We start from the raw sequence: 24,246 nt of genomic DNA, 5'->3' as shown, positions 1-24,246 counted from the left end.
TCACAACCCTACTAAAGTAATAGTTTTTCCAGATTAACCTGAGGTTTGAATAGCTTAAAGCAATGACCCCATTCTCCTGCTTCCCGAGCAAAAATTTAACCCAGTGACATCTTTCATTTTGATTAATTTATACAACTGAATTATGTCCCCACTGACTCTCCTTTTGCTCGCATCATAATCTAAATCTGAAAGTCCCCTCACTTCCCTAGTAGCCCCTCTTTGAACCCTTTCCCATAAAGAAATATCTTTCTTGAGATACGGAAACCAAAACTGAACAGCATACTCCAAACAAGATCTTACCAAACTTTTATACAAAGACAGAAGAAGTGGCCTATAATTCTTAGATGTAGGCCTATAATTGTGACAGGGAGACTTGGGATAGTGAAAATACTCAGGCTTACACAATTAAAAAATAAAAAGACAAATTTAGTCTAACAAGATTTTATCTGACTTCAATATTGCATTTCCTTTCACTGTGTAGTAACTTGCTTATAAGCAGTATATTCAGGTATATTGGTTCATATCAGGTATATTGGTGAAGACTCAAGCATGTTAGTTGATAGAACATCATATTCTGTACTCCTACACAAGGGCGCCCATGTGCAAAATTTTAAGGGAGGCTCAAAAATTTTCGCCATGGTTTAGCAGAATATTTTCCCCATGGAAACCGATTTCAGTACAGATTAGCAATATTAAAATTTGACATTTTTAATAACTTATTCATTAATGGCTGGAAAAGTAATTTTTATACATTTTTGCAAATTAAAAAGCACTAAAAGCAAGGAAGTTCTCATTTCTAAGGGGGGTTGGGCTTGAGCCCCTTGCTCCTACACTAGTTTCATCATGGCAAGGATTCGTGTTAAGTAAAACTTTTGCAGTGGTTTGAAAATGTTATCATTTCAAACAAAATAGTGTGATAAAATAAATTTCTTACCTCTGATGATAACAATAAGCTCTTAAAGTCCGCTCAATATGAATTTAAGAGCTAATAAAAATCAACTGCACCTAACAACACAATTTTGCATCAATATAAACTCAGAGTTGTTTTTTACTGCTTTTACTCCATCTAGAGTACACATTAGAAAAAGTTTATTTTTCCCCAACATAGTGGAACTTCTTATAACAGAAGAAGAAAAACTGCTATGTTGATTTACCGCACCTATGTCAGTTTTTGGTACTTTTCCTCTACCATTTCTCTAGCATGGTTGGAATTTTCTCCTGTGGGAAGGCGGGGGTGTTCATTCCTTACATTTGGAGGTTAAGGATGTTGAGAATCCTTCTCAATACACCTCTGGCCTATTTGATTTTAGCTTTTTTCGTTAATTTACTTAAGTAAATTTGTCTACTTAAAATTATATGTGATTTTTTCCCATGATTCACATTTGTACAAATAATGTTATAAGATAATAACTCTTAAAATTTTTAGACTATGAAGGTAAAGAGAATTTGTCTATTTATTTGTTTTACTTTTACTTTTATTCATCTATTTTTTATACATTCAAAGACGAAAGGATTATGACTTAATGTTTCCATAAATCTGCAGAAATTTGCATTCATCTTATTTCTTGCTTGTTCCTTTTGTCAATTTGTAAGATTCAATTTTGTCAATTTGTTGGATCTGTAAGAATATTCTGTATACAATCATTCATTTATTAATGTTTCATATAATACAGAAATACTGTTCATTAATACTAATTTTAGTTGCAAAATCTATGCAAACTTTTTTGCGAGGAGGATAATACCCTCAAAGGTATTGAAAATGTTGCAACTATCTCAAAAAGTTGCAATATTTTCAATTAGTATTGCTTTTTCAACAAATTAATAGTTATTTTGTATCATTTTAATGGAATTTTAAAGAAATCTTGTAATTTTGTTCACTTTCGATTTTTTGGAAATCTTTTGAATTTTATTAATTAGAACATAATTAAGCATTATTTATTCATTTTAAAATTTTCTAAAACTTTCCAGATTTTTCCCTTACTGCTATTACTATAAGTATAAAAGCTCTACCAAAATGTTTCTGGATATTAAAATATTGTAAAGAATTTCTTAGAAAATGTATTTGCTTTTATATTAACATACTATTACAATTTGTAAAGCAATATACTATCTTCTAGATCCCTGAGCTCTACAATTATCCTCTATTGCCACACATTTGTTTCCCTGATGATCAATTGTACAATTGTACAAATGTGTATCAAAGGTAAAATATTTTTTGTATAAGCCCCATAAAAAAATATGAATTCATTATTTTGCTTTTTATATATCTTTCATCTTTATACATTTATTATGTGTGTTCCTAAAGGTGTGTTTCTAAAATGGCTACTTACAAATTAAAGGCAGTCAAATGTCCCACTTGCATTTCCAACATTGGTTTAATGATAAAGTAGAACCTCGGTATTTCAGAATAAAGATTCAAGTGATCCAGGTTGTCCAAATAATTGAAAGTACAGATTAAACAAAGTAACTTTTAAATTGAGCCAAAGTACATTACGTAACGTGCACAGTTGAAATTGCATTTTGAATTCAAGAGAATGAAAAATGAAACTGTACAAAACAAAATTACAAAAGCATATTATTGTGCTAACTCTCCTTTCATTTATATAGTGTGTACATCTGAATGGCTGTCCCGATTAAGCTAAATCTGGATTAATGAGGATAACAAATTTGATGCTTTATTGAGTTTCAAATTTTTGTTCACAGATAACTCTCACGAAAGTATGCTTTCATTTCTTAGCATTTATTTAACTGATAAATGAGTTGTTAATAGATAATTCCCTTGAAAGGGCTTCTTCTCTCAATTGTAGTCATTACAGTTTATAATTATTTGTTCAAGAAAATATTTTTTGTTTATTAATATAATTTTTAACTTTAACTGTCCCTTATCAGTGTAGTTTTCCACTTCGGCTTTTTTCCTCCATTTTTAGTTAGTCTTTAGTAACTCTTCTGCTTAATTAGTCCAGTCAATGAGTGCTCAAAACAGAGGTGTAGCGTGCATGGAATATGCGATAATTTTTGACTTCAGAATATTGTTAGAGGTAGTGAGTAAGTAAACGTACTAAAAGTCCATGCCCCTAGAGGGTGAGCTAAAGGTGTAGCGTGCATGGAATATGCGATAATTTTTGACTTCAGAATATTGTTAGAGGTAGTGAGTAAGTAAACGTACTAAAAGTCCATGCCCCTAGAGGGTGAGCTAAAGGTAGGAGGGAGGAGGGAAGCAAGTTTTGGGTTTTTTGAGAAAATATTGGAAACAATGAAAAAAATGCGTTTAAAATAAAAATTCAAGCTAAATGAACTTCCTACGAAATTGTTTCTATACATATTTGTCAAATTTCCAGTAATTTTCTGGGTATATAATATGAAAAATCGAAGATTTTCAGAAAAATTCTCTCTTTTCATCAAACATTTGCTACTAGTGCCTCCCAGAATTAGTGTTAATGAAAACTGTCATTTACAAAGTTGTAGAGCTTTAAATTTCCTTCAATTTGATATGTTATTTTGTTATATTTTATTCAATCAATCAAAAGTCACAGAATTTCAAACACGCACTTTCATGACAAAACATGAAACACTTGCCATTCACAAATCTCAAACTATTTCTAAAGGATCGTGCACTTCCTCTTTCTTTAATGAATTAGACAATCCTGATGGACAATAAAGACGTATATTGGTCAAAAACTTCAATGAGTTTGAAAATTTAACTGTCTGTGTAACTTTATCACAAGAAAGTACACTATTTCTACCTTGCCATCATAGCAAAGGTAAACTTTCGTCTGTACATCTTTTCACCATAAAACAATCCAAGAATATGTGATAATTTAGAAATTTTGCAAAATCTCAAGCTATTAATGCATCCAAGTTTGAAGAAAATGCTTCAATTTGTTCTGCTATTTTTTTTAAACTTAAATCTGACATTTATAACAAAAGTAAAATTGTATTCAAAACTAATATGATATCATCTATTTCTTTTTTCCCCAAAAATATGATTCACGCGAGCAGAAAACTGGTGTTATATTGGCCTAATAAACTGCTGTGAAATACAAAAGTTTATGTCCTGAACTGGTAACTGTTTCATCTTAGAAATAATGAAAAATCTGAAAAGGTAAACTGAAACATATTGACAATTATAAGTTTTAGGAATAGAGTAATCACCTGGCTGAAATTCTTGATTATGAAAACTTTACTGTGTCAAAGATGAGTTTTAGTGTTGTTCTCATAAACATCTTTGTTTTAAGTTTCGTTTTGAAGGTAATGAATGTAATTCTTAAAAAATATATATTCTTTGTAACAATTTACCAGTGTCAAAAGAGTGCAAGTTTAATCCTTTGTATGCGCCAAGCAACCTTTTTTCTGCTGTCCTGTAAAGTAGCAATTATTTGACTTACATTAGTCTAGTTCTGAGTTACTGATTTTAGTGATAGATTTAAAGCAAAATAGTTCAATCAGGCATTGAATACTTTTGTATATATGAGGAAAGACCCATATTTTATTGATCTATATGCTTCATGAAATATTTCTTTAGCCGTTTTGTTAGTTGAACCAGATAGCAGGGTTCGTACGCTCCTTCAAAACTCCTCCAATACTCCTTCATTTATAAAAAAAATTTGAAGGGCCCTTCAAACCTCTTTATTTTGGTTTTTACTCCTTCAAAATTCTTTCTTTTTTAGAGAGTTCAAGACTACATAATCTTCCTCTATAACAGAAACATAAAATACTTCAATTGACAACTAACTTCATCACTAAGGCAATTTTAGTGTAGTAATTTCGTGCATTTATTTTTTTCGATTTACAAATTGATCATAGTTAATTCATAAAAGTTGAAGGTGAAATTTTTATTAGAAGACTAAGACATTTCATAAGTGAAGTAAAACATGCTTAAATGGTGCTTGGAGGATTATTATTCAGTAAATTACCGCCCATTAGCCAGGGCTAAAGCAAAAATACGTGAAATACACCGCCAGCTCAGTCATTTCCAGCCGATGACTGCCTGAATATACCTTGCCTCGCGTTCAATCTTCGAGTTGAACCGAACCATTGCTTCGGTCACTCATCTTGTCTGCTAATTCTATATTAGCTACCAGTTTGTTTCTCACTCTTGGCTTCTTTAAGAGGTTTTTCATCTCCAGCTCAGTCACTTTCCTATGCCAGGCTGATGAGTGCTAATAAGCACAAAACAGCAGTCCTCGGCTGGAAATGACTGAGCTGGCGGTGTATTTCACGTATTTTAGGATTATTGTTTTTTTCTCCACCACACTCTCAGCAGCAAAAGTCAAGTTGTCTAATTATTATTTAAATATTTAAAACTACATAAGTAAATGTATTACATTAAGTGATTGCGTTAAAAAAAACAATTGTTTAGTTAATTACAATTATGATATTGTTAAAAGGGTCATCCACAAGTGATGTCATGCTTTAAGGAGGAGACGGGCTCATGAAATTGTGACAAGGGGAAGAGAGAGGGTGACAAAAAGTGACATCACTCAGTTATTGTAAAAATATGTTTGTAAAACATATGACGTGACAAGGGGAGAAGTTTGGGGTGAAGTGTGATACTTTGTGATAAAGGGTGCTGATGGTCAAATATATTGAAAAAAAGTGTGATATCAATTAATGACACTCCATTAGTACTCCTTCAAAATCTCATTTTACTCCTTCAAAACTCCTCCTAAACTCCTTCATTTTATTTCTGAAATTGAGTACGAACTCTGGATAGGTATTTAAGTTTTCCTCTGTTGCTAATTTTGCTGTTTGCAGGCTTGTACTACTCATACATTGCACAAGGTTGTGAGAACCATGATTTGCTAATTAATTTTGGCTAAATTCTGTAAATTGCTGTGTCTGACAAAAATGATTTTGAATTTGCATAGAAGTTGGACCTTTTTGAAATGTTTTTTAATTCTTATCTAACTTCTGTCTTTACACAATTATTTTTGTTCACTGTGTAATGTATTTAACATTTTCTTTCTTTATTTTTTTACATAGGGGGGAAACTTTAAACTACAAACATTAAAATTACTCAAAAATTAGCTACATTTCAACTATTTAGAGTGAGCTGGATACGAAATTTTGAAAACTGGTAGGATTTTAGTATTATCTTCTGATGGTTAAGTTTTAAAATATTGGGAGGGTAGTTTTTCCTTTGTTTTTGTACATACCTGTATATATATTAAGTAATAGCTAATATTTTGTATTCATTTCTTTTTCATAGTGAGATATTTGATTTTTCTCTTCTTGACAAAGAGGAAAAAGTTTTTGGATACTGTCTAAGGATATTGGTAGGTTTTTACTTGTTTTGTTGCTTTTTTAAATAAATGTTAAAGTGTATTAATTGTATTCTTGTTACTCTTGAACAGAATGATAATCCTTCAGAGTATTCATTGTTTCTGTTCTGAGAAATAAAAAAGCTTAAAGTCTGTTCAAAAATGTTGCATACAATTCTTTAGAATAGTTTGTGAATTGTAAAAATTTTCATAGTAAAAGGCAGTAAGGTTTTATTTTAACACAGCAAGTCATAGTTTCCGTGATTATACCCTAAACAGATTAAAATAGCCACTTTCAGCCATCATTGAGTATTTGATTCAAAAGGTTTTCCTGTGTAACTAAAAGTGCCAAGAATGTCTCTTCTGTTGACTAAATAATAATTGAATATACAAAAACGTGCCTCAACACATTAAAACGTAATATGTATTTCTCTTTTGAAGAGTGATTGCAATTTTTCCACTTTATCCTAACCAAGTGTAGAAAAGCAGCAGATCAAAGTCAGACTGCTTTATCATGTTACAGCTATTAGTTGAAGAATTTTTTCTTTTTTTTATTGCAAAGTACTTTGGGGGCCACTTTCTCCCCTCCTGTCTTTCTAGGTATTAGATTCAATTTTTACTCTCTGCTATATGGATAGTACAGAAGTTATTAACTAAGCACTAAAATAGTATGTTATGAAAAGCCAGAGGGCTGCATTTCTTTCAGTTAATTGTTATTCAGAAATCGAAATTTAAGGCTGTAGCACAGGATTTCCGCCAAAATTTCTCAGATCCCATCTTAAAATTAGTCTTGAGGTGGAAACATCCATCTGTGAAAGATATGAAACATTTTTGTGAAAGTACATCTTTTTTCTTCACTGTGCAAAATTACTGATATTATTTTAAAAATAAATAAAAGCATTTTTTTATCTGAAGTGCATGTAAATATTGTTATTAATGGTTGACGGACCGATAAACAAAGGAAATGAAAGACCATCTCCAACAAAGGGATGTGCGACAAAGGTATCACTGCATGCTGTAATTACAAAATGAGATAGGAAATTCTTCTCTAAAGTTTCATGTATCATGAGAGTATTTTGCTTTTAAAAAAATTTATGAATAAAACTTCACATATTTTTTGGGGGATATTCAAAATTGGCTCTTCTTTGGGGTATTATTAATTGGAGGTGGAGGGGGCAACAGTTTTCTTATGCATCTCTTGAACCACACCTGTTCTGTCATCTTTTAAAATGCATGCTACATTTTTCAGGGTTCTTTATTCTTGGTCCGCTTTACTCCTGATGAAAAAAATTGCTAAAAATGTTAGAGGTACTAATGTTCTTTTGGTACTGTTCTACTAAAATAGAATTTGCACTTGGTTAGGATTTAAAATAATCAAATTCTTAAATATATCTTCAATGTAATGAAAAATAAATATTCCTACTTTTCTTCCTCCGCAAAACCAACAAAAACTATGAATTTACTATGTATTTTACATTGTTTTCGTAGCCTTTTTTTCCTCCCTCTCGTATTGAATACTAACCAACTAACAACTCAGCTTACAAATATTCATGACTAATTTTATATACCAACGCATTTTTTTTTTGTAATAAGTATTCTGGTACCAATTTCCAATCATTAATGAATCACTTTGATTTATTTTTAAGAAAAAGCTGGAAAAACCGGTAAATTTATTTTTCCAGCTCTTTTCTCATTCTCTTCATTTTGCTTAAATTTGTTCTTCCACTGCCTAAAACAGTTTTTGTGTCACGATATATACATTTTAGCAACTGATAGTAACTTACTTGCATTTTGCAGTAAATTATGCTAACTCTTTATTTTAAAGGTATCTTTTTAAAAAATTGCATGTTTGTTCAAGTCTCTGATCTTTAGAGCCATTTTAATTAAACCGATGTAAACTTTTATTTTTTACGGTCATTTATAGGGTTGGCCATCAAACAGCCTAGGAAAGAATCCTCTATGTGTAAAGCTTCCTGTTGCTATTTGTATATTAAGTAGTTTCAGTGCATCTGTTTTTTATAAGAAAGTAAGAGTTTTGAACATTTTTTAAATTATAATGAACCTATACTTTTAATGAAAAATGCAATTTGTGTATTTTGTTTCAAAACTTTATGCTAAGAGAAATTTTAACATGAAGTAATACATTTATTCTTATTATTTTATGTAATTTTCATAATTACATTTGTAAGATAATAATACAAATATGCTAATTTGCAAAATGATAACACTCTTCAGTTTGTTATCTTTAAAAGATGGTTGATTTTTTTTTTTTTTTTTTTTTTGAGTAAAATAATTTAAATTTACTAAAATGCCATTGGAGTTCCATTTTTCTTTTGATAGGTCCTATCTGAAATTGAGAAGCATCTTACCTTACGTAGAGAAAAATTCTACAAGTACTTAACATCACTTAGAAAATTAGGTGTTCCAAATGCTGGTGCTAGCTTGTCAATTCCTGATTACACAGAAGTGAGGATTTATTTTTAAGTACCATTTTTTTAAGTTTAAGTACTAAATTTAAAAAAGGAATTTTTTTGAAAAATATATAAATTTCAAAATAATTTGCAGAGTGAAATTGAAGAGAGAGTTGTCATTTCAAGAGCTTTAGATTCTCATATTGTTGGAGTAAGTACCTTTTTTTAATCTCTAAAATTGCTTTTTATCATCCTCAGTTCATTTTCAATAAAAAAAAAAAGAATGTGTTTTTACTTTTCTTGATAATTTACAACACCTATTATTTTTAATGCAGCTTTTGAAATTAGAAAAATGAGTTTTTTACAAGCAAATACTGAACAGCTTGTTACGATTACCAGAGACTGCAGTTTTGCTCTTGTTTGGGCTCCTCAGTCTTTAATCGCCATAACAGGGCTGAAAGTAAAAAGCCTCATAAAAAAGCTAATTATATCATCTTATTAGTATGTAATATTTCAGCTCTCCAGTGAAAAGTCTGCAAACATAATACGACTCCATTTCAAAAGGTATAGATAAAACTTCATTTTACAAGATGAACTGCACCATGCGCATGGACTCTGGCTGGTGTGCTAAATTAGTTTTATCTACAGGTGTGAAAGTAATCTCAGCTTCAGTGAGAAGACGTCTATTTCCAGCTTTTTTTTTGGTCAGATTACATTGCATTTGCTAATAAGCATCAAACTGGATGTATCTGGATGTTGTAATTGAATTGTCAGTATATCTTTGTAGCTGTGCCTTAGCTCTGTCGAGGGAAAGTAACTTAAGTGTGATCTCAGTTATAGCCTGTTGAAATAATATTTTGCTCTCATATTTCTATTAGCCAATTTTTAAAGTATTTAGTATCCAAATATCTTGTACATAATTTTTTCTGTGAAAAATACATCTTTCAGAAAAAAAAAATTTCTTTTGTAATTAACATTTCAGTTTGAGCTGACACGAGCACTTCAGCTACTTGATGTCGATATTCTTGTAAAATCTGTTGCCTCTTTGCTTCTAGAAAGACGTCTCTTACTTGTTTCTTCTTCTTCATGGTATGGACTTTTTAGTTACTTTGAATTTTTCATTTTATGAATTTAGCAAAATTTTTAACCTCTTGTCAAAAACCTAAAAAACCTCACCACTTGTTGCCCTCATAGTTTTAGCTTGGCTTTGGTAAAGACTTTTTAGATGATTTCATAATCATGGCCAAAAAATGATTTGCTCGTAACTCACGTCGAGTTTCAGGTTTTTATAGTACAGCTTGTGTGAAATATAGTTGTGTGCTATAGCCGGGAAAAATAAAACATTAAGTTTAGCTGTGAACTACACTAACTCCTAACCAAGAAAGATGCGTCTCAATTTTTTCATAAAATGACCTTTTTGATATAAAGAACATTTTTGAGGCTATTTTGTATAATAACCCAGAAGCTGTATCCAAATCTTAAATTATTAAAAATCATTACTAAAATATAACATAGAAAATAATACAAAACATGAAACAAAATCTTAATTTCCTATGGGATAAAGATGCTTAGTACTCTCTTTTTACTCCATCCGACTAGTATGTTGATATTTTCCTCCTTGGTTGTTTTAAAAACTTGTTCAATTGGTTCAACAGCATTCATTGTATCTAAAATTTCCAAACTTCTAAAATCTGTTTCACCACATTGCTGTTAGGGGTAATGGGCACCCCTAGATAATGACTGCTCAAAACACATCTATTTAAAGACTTCAACTCAAGGTGATGAGAATTTCCCCACTAATCCTGCAACAGACTATACCTTCTTAATTTTTGAAAAGAAACAAAATGTTGCGATTAGTGATGTAAAATACCCGGGTATTTATTTTTAGGGGTAAATATCCAGGGTATATACCCGGGTAAATACCCAAAATGGGTAAATACCCGGGTATTTATTTCAAAAATTTATATTCAACTAAAATATTTTTCTGTATACAACCAACAATATACAAAACAATAAATTTTTGCCCAAAAATTGTATTTTGATCACATATTTAAAGAATTATTGTGTGAAACAGCTTAGCAATCTAATATGATATTCACATTAAATGTGTTGGATATGCCTGATCAATGTCGATAGCCAAATTTCAGATATAAAAAGCCATTCTACAAAAAGTAAAAAGATTAACTGGTTACAAAAAAAAGCAAACATCAATTTTTTAAGGTCCTAGTCTTTTATAACGCAGTAATATGTCCCTGCATGACATTCAAAATGTAACGAAATGTCGCTCAATTTATTATTACTATTTATTTACTTATATCTTATGTAGAAATTTCCTCCAAACTTAGTTCAATTGTTCAGGTGTATTCTGTATCACACTCACACATATATATACACACACACACATAATATACATAAACATTTAAAATTTTTAATCTTTTATTTTAGGATTTATGTTTAAAAAAGAAAATAGTCACCTTTTAATACCACCTAAATTTTTTTTGCAAAATGCGCAATTATTAGGGGATTTACCCTGCCTTCGGAAAAATACCCAAAAAAATATTTACCTTCCCACCCTACAGGGGAGCAAATGCAAATGAGCAAGGCAACAGAAAAGAATATTTTGCCTTTTTATGCTTATTAATGTGAAAACTGTTTCTATATTTTCCATGTTATCACTTAAATATCAATAAAATAAATAACACGATAGTCTTAATAACTTCTCAGTTTATTCTTCCAAACATCCCTCATGCTTCCTTTTTTTTTTTTTTCATTTTGGATATGACTAACCTAGATTGTGATTTTGAAATCCTGAAGTTCATAATGAATTGCTTATACTTCTCCAATTATGACATTGAAAAGAAAGATTCTTTGGTTCACCATATGTTTCTTTCATGATTTCATCAAGTCTTTCAATAAAAAAATATTATAAACTGTGTAATACATATATCCATCTATCAGTTTTACCAATTATTTCACATTTAGATTTTTAAAAAAAATCCCATTCACTTTTTTGCAATTTTTGTAAAATACCCAGTTTTTGGGTATTTACCCAGGCCTTGGGTAAATACCCAAAAAATATTTACCTACCCGCTGGGTATTTACCCGATCCACATCACTAGTTGCGATACAAGTTAATGTAAATTCCTAATGTCTAAAACCATTTTAATGTTTTTCTGGGTGATAAGTAGTTAGATTAACACATTTTTTGCTGCTCAAACTTCCTGAGCAGAATGAATGTATCCCATTTTTAGTAATATGTTTACAGTATTGCTCTGGGCAAATGAGAATCAGCTAGATAAGGATATGTAAAGCAAGTACCGGTAGCTAAAATATAGAAAAAAAAGTACAGTGAAACCTCATTTTCCTTTTATTCGAATCTTTGAATAATCTGTATCAAACGTGTAGACCTCTTTTAAAATTTTATATTTATAAAAATACTAGTTTAAAATTATACTAGCAATAATATAACTGTAGCTGAAGCGTGTGGATGCAAAAGTAGGTATTTTCAAAAAATATTTTAGGAAAAATCCACATCTCTGTAGCTAAAAAACACTTTTACAAGTTACAAACACTTTTTCTGTTTTGCTTAAACCATTCAGGTCACCATTTCGAAACTCTCTGACTGTTGCTCTGTTGTTGGTCTACCTAAGTATTATAATATCTAAAAAAACACATTGACGAAAAAAGTGGAGATACCTACATTTTGCAGCTACACACTTTGTGTTGCAAACATTCGCTTTTTGTGTTTAGTCGGTATTTGCTTAAAAGTTAAACATTACCTTTGTCAATTTTGCATGAAATCTTGGTAATAATTCTGATATTAATATTTGCACTTATATTGATAATGAAGAATGATATTAGTGGCTTTTATGTTTATTTAATAGCAATCTTTATCAGTGTTGCAAAGCAATATCATCCTTATTGTATCCTTTTGAATGGCCTCACTTAATCATTCCTGTCCTACCTGCATGCTTGATTGTTTACTGTTGCTCAGAACTTCCTTACATTCTTGGAATTTCAAGCAATAATATAAATGCCGTTTTGGATCTCCTTGTAGAACAAGAGGTAAAATTCTTTTACATGTTTTGTTTTGAAAAATTGTATGAATTTATATTTATAAAATATTAAATAATATTATTGAAATTGTCAGCAGTGTTTCATAGCTGCCAACAGTCCGGATTCAATCCTGAGACTCTCAGATTTTGTTGACTTCTTTTGCACCCAAATCAAATATTTATAAACCTCCTGAGTTTTTATCAAAAAATTTAGCAGTAAAACGATTTGTCATGAACTCTTTGTGTGAAAAATAGTTTCTTTGAGATAATGAAGGAAGTGTTTTCAGATTGGTAGATTCCAAGTTTTTTTTTTTTTTTTTCATTTTTTTACTTATTCTTTATAATTATTTTTTAAATGTTTTGTAATGTACTGCATGTTTTTTTCTAGTTATTTTCGTAGCTTAAAAATTGTCATATAACTTTTGAAAGCTTCTATTCAACTTTTAAAGGCCCCATTTTCGTCATGAAATCTATTCATTTTAAAACTTTAAGTTTTGTAATGTTAGTAGCTATGGCGTTAAAAAAACAAATACTTTAAATATTGAGCCCATTTCCATATTTGTGATGTATCTAATTATTTATATATTACTAGGAAATGACAGAACTCAAACTTGTGCAAAATTTTGCTTGCATTTTTTCCGTCATCATTATTTATGAAAACAAGGTGGACAAAATCTGAATTTTACTCATGTTTTTGTTTTAATTTTCAGCAATGCATTTATGGCAATTGCATTACTATGGAGGAGGAATAGGGGCAGTCCAATCAAACTACAATTTCAAAAAAAAAGAAGATATATATATGTTGGGATTGCAATACCGGACTAAATATGCAATACCGGTATTTGGTATTTTTAAACCATGATACCAGAATACCGGTATTAATACTGGTATCAGAAATTTCTCAAAGAAAAGATCGAAAACATATTGTTTCGTTGCTATGTTTCATAATTTTGTGCAAAAATGGAAGTGTATTGTGTACAAATATAAAATGAACGAAAAAAATCGATAATAGTAAGAAACATAATGCATCTTTTGAACTATCTCTAAGCATGGAACTCACTTTAATGCACAAATTTCCAAAAAAGAAACTAAATGCAGTTAAAAACACTCTTTTCGAGTACACACAGGTCAGTAGTAATGGTAACAATGCGGGATACACCTCCTCTAATTGTCTTCAAATAATTTGGTGTCTTGCATGATATTTTCGGATGAAGAAATTTTTATTTTGTGTTTGAGTGTATTTCTTTTGTATCATGTGTGTTTTTTTTTTTTTTGGAATTTACAGCTAGTTGTAACTTCTCTTCGAGAGACGAACCTTTTCCAATTTGAACTTCATCTTCAATGATTTCCTCTTGATCAGGATATTTTTGTGTTTGTTTTTTATTAACCCATTGGTTTGAAATTTAGGATAAACTTAACTAAATTTGATCTTGTTAATTTCCTTTTTTTTCTTTTATACATTTTTGTTTTCTACTCAAAACTTCTTTACAATCATAATTATGTAAATAGCTGAAAACATGTTACGGCTGCTATAATGCCTTATCTCTATGCAAATTTTCAAGGAACTATATAATTTCTAAACATTATTTAGCCAAGTATAAAGTCAAATAGCGGGACAGGACGACAAACCAATACCGGTGACAACAAATTACTATTTGTAACACCAACAAGAAAATGTTTTTGTCAAAATTCAGTACAATTAAGACAAATACTTAAAAATATAAATCATAAAATGTTACTGCAATTGTTAGTTGTAATAAATTATTCATTTGACAAATACATTTGAAATTACACTTGAAATTAACAGAAGAAATGACAAAAGGAAAGTGAGTGATCAAGAATTGCAAAAAATGAAAACGTAACGCACATAAGCTCACCAAAATAAGATTCATCTTACCATCTACTAATGAAAATATCATTTGTAGTCTTTCCGCTACTTTTATTTAGTTACATTCTATTAGTTAGTGCTTTTAAAGCCAAATTGTTACATCATAGATTTGTTTTGGTACTGTATCATGGACAAAGAAATGTACAATTAAAATAAAGGTAGATTGTGTATTAATTTAATCTGAAAACTCTTTTATTAAAACTATTTATTGTTTTCAACTAATACCGAAAATACTGGTATTTACCTTAGTAAATACCGGTATTGCAAAATTGAAAAATACCTCGAGAAACCAGTATTCAGTATACTGGTATTGCAATCACTATACAGGGTGTTCCAAAATTATCTTTACAACTTCAAAAATTCATAACTTCAAAAGTAAACAAGATATTTATATTCTGTCTTTTGCTTGTATTACTGCAACTAATAAAGTTTTTTTTTAGTACACTTCAACATGCGTACCATTGGTGGCTCTAAGCACTTCCAGTCTGTAATTAATTTCAAGCCAGGTATGCTGTAACTTGTGCTGGGTCGTCCAGCTCCACTTTTATGCAATACTGACCCGGTTCTCATGAAGCTTGTGTGCCATGCACGGATGGTGGGTCTCTTTGGAATTTTATCCTAAAGTTCCGTTGAACCTGTGTATCTGACTTCGTCTGTATGAACCATGACACGCATTGAGCTTTCTGTTGTGGTGTCCACATCTTCACTTATAACTGTTCAGCCTATTGAAAAAAAACTTTATTAGTTGCAGTAATACATGCAAAAGACAGAATGTAAATACCTTGTTTAGGTTCGAAGTTATGAATTTTTGAAGTTGTAAAGATAATTTCGGAACACCCTGTATATATGTTATGTAGTTCATTAAATGTTTTTCATATTGTGTATCATTAGTGTTTCAATGACTCACAAGTGTAGTTCTGTTACAACTATGATTTTTTTTTTTTAAATAGTACATAAGAAATTAAAATTTGCATTAAAGAACAATGACATTTCTTGACGCGAAAACCATATTGTTTAAATGCCTTTTGTTTCTGATGAATTTTGAGCTACATTAATCAAATTCCATTTTGCAGTTGCTTGTCATAGATGTTGATAAAGGAATGATTATGAAATCTTATAATGATGAAGAAACTATTTTGCCCCGAAAAGCTCAAAAAGGTGTACATACAGCACTTAATCTTGCCAAAAATATGACAGGTCAGTTTTTTCCATCAAAGTATCACCTATAAGAATGCAATAGTATTGGTTGTACAGCTAGGAAACAACTGAAATACAGTCAAACTCTTCTGTAACATGCCCTAATTTAAGGAGAACCTGGATTTAAGGAGGAAATTAGAATTGCTTGGTTGCTACGATGAGAGGTACAATGGTCCACAGGAGTGTAACTTGTTTTTAACAAACAAACTCCACTTAAAGCAAGCAGAATTTTTTTATTCAAAACATTTCTGTTGATTAACAGCGCAGCTTATCCTTTCTTGGAAGAATTCCTTCAACTTTTCGAAGTCAACCCAAAGTAAGTAATGAGTTATAAATCTTAAGAACTAGTGATGACTGCTCTTTTCTTTAATTTGTAGAGTAGAGAAGAATTTGAAAATATTTGTTGATTCACTACTGCTAATGCTATTTGTTCCAAGATACTTCCAAGATTACTGTAGTTCTGATCCAAACTAAAGCAAATGAAAAACATTATGAAAACGTGATCAATAACGACAATGTGAATAATTTCAAGTTGAACCACTTTCTTCATACTCAATGGCTTTTGATAAGTAGAAAAGCTTCAAAGTGTCTTGGAAGTCAGGGGGTGCAAATGACAATGTTTTTTGAGTCATGAGAATTTATCAAAAATCAGTAAAGCAAAAAAGAGACAATGAGACAGTTCAAGGCATACTAACTTCTTTGGTACTGTAGAGAAATAAAAATCATACAAAGCAACTGTTTGAACTTTTATGATTATTTTCACAAACCCATTTCTTACGAGCACTCTGTTATAATGAGCAAATAGTGTGGCCCTTTGCACTTTTTACAAACGAGTTCAACTGTATTGGTTTAACTGAAAGTATTCTAGTCAGAAATTTCAAAATTGTTCACCGTGTAGAAGTGTACCTTTATGGCTGTGTTGCATATGTCAAATTAGTGCAGCAGTTTTTTGTAAGGTGTGTGATACAAAGTGGAGTTTTATGTTTATTATCATTGTTTCCGTGTTTTACATTACTGTGACACATGTGCTTTGTGTGTGTGTGTGTGTGTGTGTGTGCACGGGAATGATTGTTATCTAAAAATATGTTTAAAAAAACTGACCAGAACTTCACCATTCCCTAATTCTTTTGAATGATTCGAGGTTCCAATCTCATTTAAAAACTACATAATTTAAATGGTTCATTACACATCATACTTTTAAATTAGAATTATTAATCTATAATTTGACCATCACACGTTAAATAATTTAATTATCAACTTTTGCTTTTAGAATTTATTTTGTGTTATGTTTTGAGCTGTGTTATAAAAATTATAAAGAGTAGTGATATGCAATTGGTATTTATAAAACATATTATTAAATTCAGCAGTTTATGATTAATGAAAGAATACCCTTAAATTTTTGGAGAAATACTTTCATCATTGAGTTTTTCTTCAACAAATATATTGCTTTATAGACTGAACAGTTTTAGTTGCATTAAATATTAATAAGCTGCAGATTTTTCTTTTAAATTGTTCAACTGTTTGTATTAGGCATTGGTTTCAAAGCTCTTGCTCTCTTAAAATTTGATGCAAAAATTCATGAACTTAAATATTAATTTCTATCTTTCAAAGACTTCAAATCATAAGTAAGAAGCTACCATTCTGTTGAAGTATCTATATATAAATCTAATTTTGAAATCAAAAGTTAGAAGCACAAAATAGCTTAAAAATTTATTTGCATGTCTCTTTTGATTTATAAAGAATCCCTTTGTTGTGTTCTCTAAGTCTGCTAAGATGTTGTGTCTCAAAATTTTAAAGATTGTGTAAGACATTTTTCCTTGAATAAATGCAATGCAGCCCATCCTAGTTAATAATAAATATATATATCTAGTACTTTAAAAAAAAAAAAACTTTTGCAGATCCAACTGAAATGCTGCGTGATATTATGATCTCTGAAGCTTTTGTGCACATGTATGTTGAGATGCTTGGGCATTATGAAAATCATTATGGTGAATTAAATGGAGATCCAGTATTTAATGTAAGTAGTTTTTCTTGTGTTAAGTGTTTGCTTTCACATTTGATAATAAATGTTAAAATACAAACAATTAGATAGCTGAAATGGAAAAATAAAGAACAAAAATATAATAGGCAGTATTTTGCAGATACCAAGTTTAAAGGTTTAGTATTATCTATAGTACTGAAGTTTAGCATAAGCTACAGAAGTAAGTGTACATGCTTCACTGCCCTAAATTAGGCACATTGAGCATAGGTTGCATTAACTTTAACAAAAATCAGTGTGTATCAATGGAGTATTAGTAACGCACACATCTAAAACAATAGTATCATTTAAAAAGAATAATGTGGTTAAAAAAACTTTACTGTTAGCATTAATTTCATTTTTTGGGCCATGAATCGTTCTTGGAGGCAATTCTTTTTCCAATTTACTGATTCTTTTCTTCTACTGATTCTTTTCTTCTACTGATTCTTTTCTTCCCTTTCCCATCATGACAAACTATAAATACTTTGATAAGCTTTGAATAGAATAGATGGGGCTATAAGCAAGGTGATAAGGGAGAACATTAAATTTCATCACTGAAATAAGTTATTTGAAATTTAGGTGCATTCAAAATGTGTTATATGGCATAAATGGTTTTAAATTGCAATAACATTTTCTTCCCATCTCAAATAATCCGAAAACTCAAAAACTGAGAGTTTTATTCTTGCAAAAGAAAAAAATAAGAAACTATGCAACCTAAACTATCCTAATTCTTCATTTGTATATAGTATATGTATGCAAAGGTTTTGTTAAAAGTTTTGATTTTGAAAATTTCCCACTCATTCCATATAATTAAGGGTGTATTACCACTTTATGTCATTTTTTTATTCTTAAAGTGTAAACATTTAAATTAACTTCCGGATAATTTTACTTCCCTCTTAAAAAGTTCTTTTCCCTTTTTTCATGGAAAAAAATCTAATTTTATTTCTATTTACTGTAAAAACACTTGTTTTCGCAAGACAAACTTTCATAAGCCCGTCATAATCCCAAAAATGTATAATATTTTTCTATCATTATATTTTTGATCACATAAAATTCACAAAGTTTTATCTCACAAAATTATCAATTCTTTCATTTTCACAAAAATTAAAGTTTGCAAAAATGAATGCTTTTACAGTATTTATTTTAATAAGAATTGAGGCTCTTTATAAATTAATGTTACTTTATGTCAAAAAATAAATGAATTAAAGTTAACTCCATGTGTATCAATTTTTAAAATATTTTTACATTAAATGTTTTTAACACACAGAATGTAGAAAAGTTTTTTTTTTTTTTAATTCAAGAAAATTAATTTCAATCTACATTGAGGTAGGTTGTCTTTTTTTATCATGCATCTTGATTTTGCACTTCCTTTTTGAAAGTTAAAAGATAAAATAAGAGTAAACTAGTGATGCATATTAGTAAACTGTGCTCCATCCTTTCAAGGAAGGGAATTTCATAAAAGTTATACAGTTGGTTCTCTGTTTAAGGACTTTCAAGGGACCACAAAAAATCGTCCTTAAGTAGAAAGCGTCCTTAAATAGAATGCTTTTAACACTATAGTGAACCATATGGGACCGTGAAAAGTCGTCGTTAAATAGAACGTCATTAAACAGAGAGCCAACTGTATATTTCATTAAATTTCTCATTAAATGTTATTTCATATTCATAATGAATGAAGTATTTTAATAAAATTTATTTTATTTCATCCCTTGGGCAGAATTTTTTTAGGAATAAGTTTATCAAATTAATGTTTAGACTAGTAACTTATTAATGTTGATTAGTTGAATTTTTTTAAATATTCCTTTTCTATCTTTCACTTAATCTGGTTAAAAAGTTTCTAGTTAGTGCATTTGTATTTCAATTTTAGCAGCTATTCATGTGCAAATCAAAGTATTGTGAACTTACATTGCAAATGTTTTGAAGAAATTTATTTGATTAAAGGAAAGATTAGTAAATGTACATTATTATCAGTGTTGCCAGATTGGGGGAAATTTCCCCATTTTGGGGAAATCTGGTGCTCTTTGGGGAAATTTTGGGGAAATGGGTTTTGAGGGGAATTCTTTGGGGAAAAAATTTTTTCTTGGGGAAAACCTGAGGAAACCAAAAACCTCAGGGGAAAAAATTGTAATTAAATTTGCATCTTGATATCTAGTAGTTACATTGTTTGTATCAAACAGCTTTGCTCATTTTATGGAATTCGCATTTGGTATTATGTGGAATTTTATGCTACGGAATTTGCATTAATAGTTTTGTGTGAGTTACTAGTTGATACGTGAAACAGGCAAAAATAAGTGTGATGAAGAATGTTCTTGGATAAATATATACAAAAATCATAGTTTAAATGCACATACAGAAGCAGAGTAGTAAATACGAGTAGAAAAGAATTATTTGGTTATTTCTTATCTCTCGGTCAGGCGCTCGTATTTATGACTAGTGGCACCCGCACGGCTTTGCCCGAAGTAGAAAATTAAAAGGTATTTTGGTTCCCCTGTATATTTACAAATAATGCATGATGAATTTCTCGCCAATTAGCTTGCCCACGTTACAGTTTCACATTACGTCCATCTTATGATAATTTTGTTTGGGAAAATGATCTTAAAATTGGAATAGAAAAAGATCAAAATCGAATTTTCTAAAAATCGCTTAAAGGTGCACACCCCCATGCTACAAACTGATTCTTTGCCAAATTTCATGAAAATCAGTGGAACGGTCTAGGTGCTATGTGCGTCACAGAGATCCTGACAGAGAGAGAGAGAGAGACTTTCAGCTTTATTATTAGTAAAGATAAAAAAAAAACAAAGATAAAGACAAAAAAAAGTGAAAATGGGAAGAAAAAAAAGTTGGGGGAATTTTATAAGAAAATTTGGCTATTTGGGGGGGAAAAAATTTTTCAAGAGGCAAAAATATCAGAGGAAGTTGATTCATTTTATGAAAATATTAGTGGAAAAATATTTTTGAATTTGGGGAATTTTGAAAAAAAACATCGCTTTTTGAGGAAAAGTTGGGAGGGAATTGGGGAAATCTGGATTTGACCATCTGGCAACACTGATTATTATGTTCTTTCTAATACTCCTGTTTTTTCCCCCTAAGCAGAAATGATTGATTTCAGTATGTTTTCATTAAACATTTTCATTAAATTTTCAAGCATTTTTGTTATTTTGTATTTCAGAAAGAAGGATTTCTTAAAAATGGCTGCACACAAAACATTCGTTCCTTCCTGCAGTGGTTTTCAGAAACTCAAATGTTTGACACATTCCTAGAAGAAAGCAAGTGGAGAATGAAGTACAGAAATATCTGTCAGACACAAATTCGAAGTATGTTCTCAGACGAGTTTAAGAGCAGATTTATGTGTGAAGTTTTTATTTTCAAACAGCAACAGTATTTGCGACAATTTAAACAAAAGATTATTACAGGTCAAGAAAATCTTAAAATGGTAAAATAAATTGAAAATAAAAAGTCATAGGAAAGTTAACAAACTAGAAAAGATTCGAAATATCGGGGAATTCCCATTGCAATATTACTTATACATAATGTTATCAAAAAAATTCTGTTGATTTTTAAATGCTATAAATTGTATTATTACTTTTCTTTTTAATTTTTAAAACGATAATGATAAAATATTTTCTCTCATTGTATTTGTGTAACTTTTTAAATAATAATATGAAATCACTGAAGCAATTTGTTTCATTTATTATTTCAGCTTTCTTTGAAAAAAGAATTGATGAATATAAATGGGAATTATCACATGAAAATGAAAAATTATCTAAAATCATTGGGAAAACTGTCAAAAACTTGGGTAAGTTCCCAATTTCATCCCAGTTGTCATGTAGTTCATCTTATTAAAATGATTTTTTTTTTAATTTGAAAAATGGAAAGTCCTGCCATAATATTAAGTGTGGTAAAGAAAGATTGACAGAGAAAATAAAATTCTGACTGCGGAACTAGTTTAATATATTTTTTAATGAATCTGAAAAGACATTTTATAATGCAATTTTACTGAAGTTTTATATTTCAAAAGTCATCCAGTGAAAAGTTTAAAAAAAAAAGCCTAAAGAGCTCTATCAAAAAGTGTTAAAATAGTTATCATTCTTCTGCGAAAAGGTTTTCAAAATATGCAATTTTTTTGGGTTTTAAAATTAATTTTTGAATAGAAAAGAACTACAGTGTAGCACTGTTTATACGTTTCACTTTTATAGGTTTTTATCATTTATACGTTTTTTAAATTGGTCCCTGCAGTCAAATACACATTAACGTATATCTCTTATGCGTTTTCTCCTTTATACGCTTTTTTCATACAGTTCATTCAAAAACGTATAAACGGTGCTTCACTGTATTCCTTGAATTTGTTTTGAAACAGCCTGAATGAAAAATTTCATCGAAATTGTTCCGATAGTTTCCAAGTTTACCTTGGATACACACATTTGGAGTTTGAGTAGCATACAGCTTGATTCCAAACAAATCAAATTTAGTAATATGTATACAAATCATTTTCAAGAGACATGTCTGAATAGTTCTAGGGTTTTTCTTTAAGTCTGTAATATGTCAATCACTTTCCCATCTTACCAAGGCTACTATAAATGAGTTTCACAAATTCTTGTTATACTTGGCTTTACCCTAAAAAAAAGCACATAATGAAAATATTATGATTTTTTCCCTCCCATTCTGCATTTATAAATTTCTATTGCTTTGTTTTAGGTGATATGATTAGGAGCCTAAAGAAAAGTTAAAGTTTTTGTACTATGACAGATATTGTGAACTGCAATGTGATTTTGACTTTATTTTTTGAATGTTGTTAAGTATTTTATAATATATATATATATATATATAGTAGAACCTCAAATGAGCACAGTGATCAGGATTGGAAATCCTTCCATTAATTGAATATTCTAGATAAAAGACATAACTTAAAATTAATACCTGGAGACTACATAAACTCTGAATACAAGCATATACACATTTTCAAAATAACTATTAAATGTGAAGCTTGCAATTGTGATATTTTTATTGTGAACAATAATTTGTTCAACAGATGTCCCTCAGTTTAGCAAACGCAATATAAATTTAATAATGCATAATAAAGCAAAAGTCAATATTGTGTTTTTAATAATGCACTTAATGCGTGTTCTTTAATTTCAAACATAAAAAAAGTACTAATTAAACCAATATTTTACTTACAGATTCAATAGCTTTAAAAACTAGAATTAGTGTTCCAAAAATTTAATCATGAGTTTGGGACGAAAAGGAAAAAAAACTGGAGTGATACACAGATAATGGGGTGCTTGTAATAGTAATGACCGCTTCCAGCGGTCATGAAGTGATGCTATTTACTTAACAAGCATACTATAAATGTCTAAATAAAATTCAAGGAAATCTATGTTGGTTGAATGAGGTTCCAATAAAAAAGCTTTGGATAATCGAGGTTCTACTACATATGAGTGATTTTCTCCAAATAGGCCAAATTTATGTCCCAATCCTGTACCTCATTAATTTATCATTGTTTTTAAAATAAATTTAACAGGCATGCATAATATGATGTTCAGAAAGTATTTGGTAGTTTTTATGATTTAGATACAGTAAAATCCCTCTAATGTGGACACTATCAGGACATTTTTTTTTCCTTTTTTCTGTGATAGAGGGGTGTCCGCAGGACAGGGGTTTAATAATTTTATTTGCCTTAGAATCAGGGAATTAAACATTGTCCGCATAGGAGGGGTGTCCTTTAGGAGGGGTTTTAATGTATTTATAAATTAATTAATACTGTAATTCACCCCCTCATACTGTTCCTTTGCACAATTTTAACTTTTAAAGCTCATTTTTACAATATTTAAATATGAATGTGTTATTTATTTTTGACTAGTGGTACCCACACGGCTTTCCCATAGTAGAAAATTAAATGGTCATTTGGTTTGCCTGTATATTTACAAATAATGGATGGTGAATTTCTTACCAATTTGTTTGCCCATGTTATGGTTCCACGTTATGATAATTTGATAATTTACTCGTCCATGTTATGATAATTTGTTCAGTAAAATGTTCTTAAAGTTGGAATAGAAAAAGAACAAAATCAAATTTTCGAAAAATCGCTTCAAGGTGCACAACCGCATACTACAAACTAATTTTGTGCCCAATTTCATGAAAAGCAGCCGAACGGTCTAATCGCTATACGCGTCACAAAGATCCTGACAGACAGAAATCCAGACAGAGAGAGATCCTGATATCCAGGCAGAGAGACATCCAGCTATATTATTAGTAAAGATAATTTGATTTTATGTTCTCAAATAGAGACTATACTATGACATTCTTATAATTTATTGTTAAAAACAGTAGCTTTCATATTGTTATTTGATGCTGTCCATCTTCTTATGTCACTCTCTCACTGACCTATCGAAGTTCCTCTAACTGCTACTAGAGAGCATGT

At 30.0% G+C, this 24,246-nt stretch overlaps 1 protein-coding gene across 1 annotated transcript in view; it reads left to right on the top strand.

Annotated features, from left to right (window-relative positions):
* Nucleotides 1–23,049, top strand: part of LOC129216324 (DENN domain-containing protein 2A-like) — a 37,660-nt gene extending 14,611 nt beyond the window's left edge. Inside the window, exons 6-17 of the mRNA XM_054850535.1 lie at nt 2,118–2,203; nt 6,209–6,275; nt 8,185–8,286; nt 8,601–8,726; nt 8,826–8,882; nt 9,654–9,760; nt 12,556–12,736; nt 15,688–15,811; nt 17,710–17,828; nt 20,998–21,142; nt 21,529–21,624; nt 23,006–23,049. Of these exons, the coding sequence (XP_054706510.1) occupies nt 2,118–2,203; nt 6,209–6,275; nt 8,185–8,286; nt 8,601–8,726; nt 8,826–8,882; nt 9,654–9,760; nt 12,556–12,736; nt 15,688–15,811; nt 17,710–17,828; nt 20,998–21,142; nt 21,529–21,624; nt 23,006–23,049 (1,254 nt within the window). The remainder of the gene's footprint in view (nt 1–2,117; nt 2,204–6,208; nt 6,276–8,184; nt 8,287–8,600; nt 8,727–8,825; nt 8,883–9,653; nt 9,761–12,555; nt 12,737–15,687; nt 15,812–17,709; nt 17,829–20,997; nt 21,143–21,528; nt 21,625–23,005) is intronic.
* Nucleotides 23,050–24,246: the final 1,197 nt, after the last annotated feature.

Source organism: Uloborus diversus, chromosome 2, assembly GCF_026930045.1.
Source record: "Uloborus diversus isolate 005 chromosome 2, Udiv.v.3.1, whole genome shotgun sequence".
Taxonomy (NCBI): Eukaryota; Metazoa; Arthropoda; class Arachnida; order Araneae; family Uloboridae; genus Uloborus; species Uloborus diversus.
Note: the sequence above shows the minus strand (reverse complement) of the source record. Positions and strands in the feature narration are given on the sequence as shown.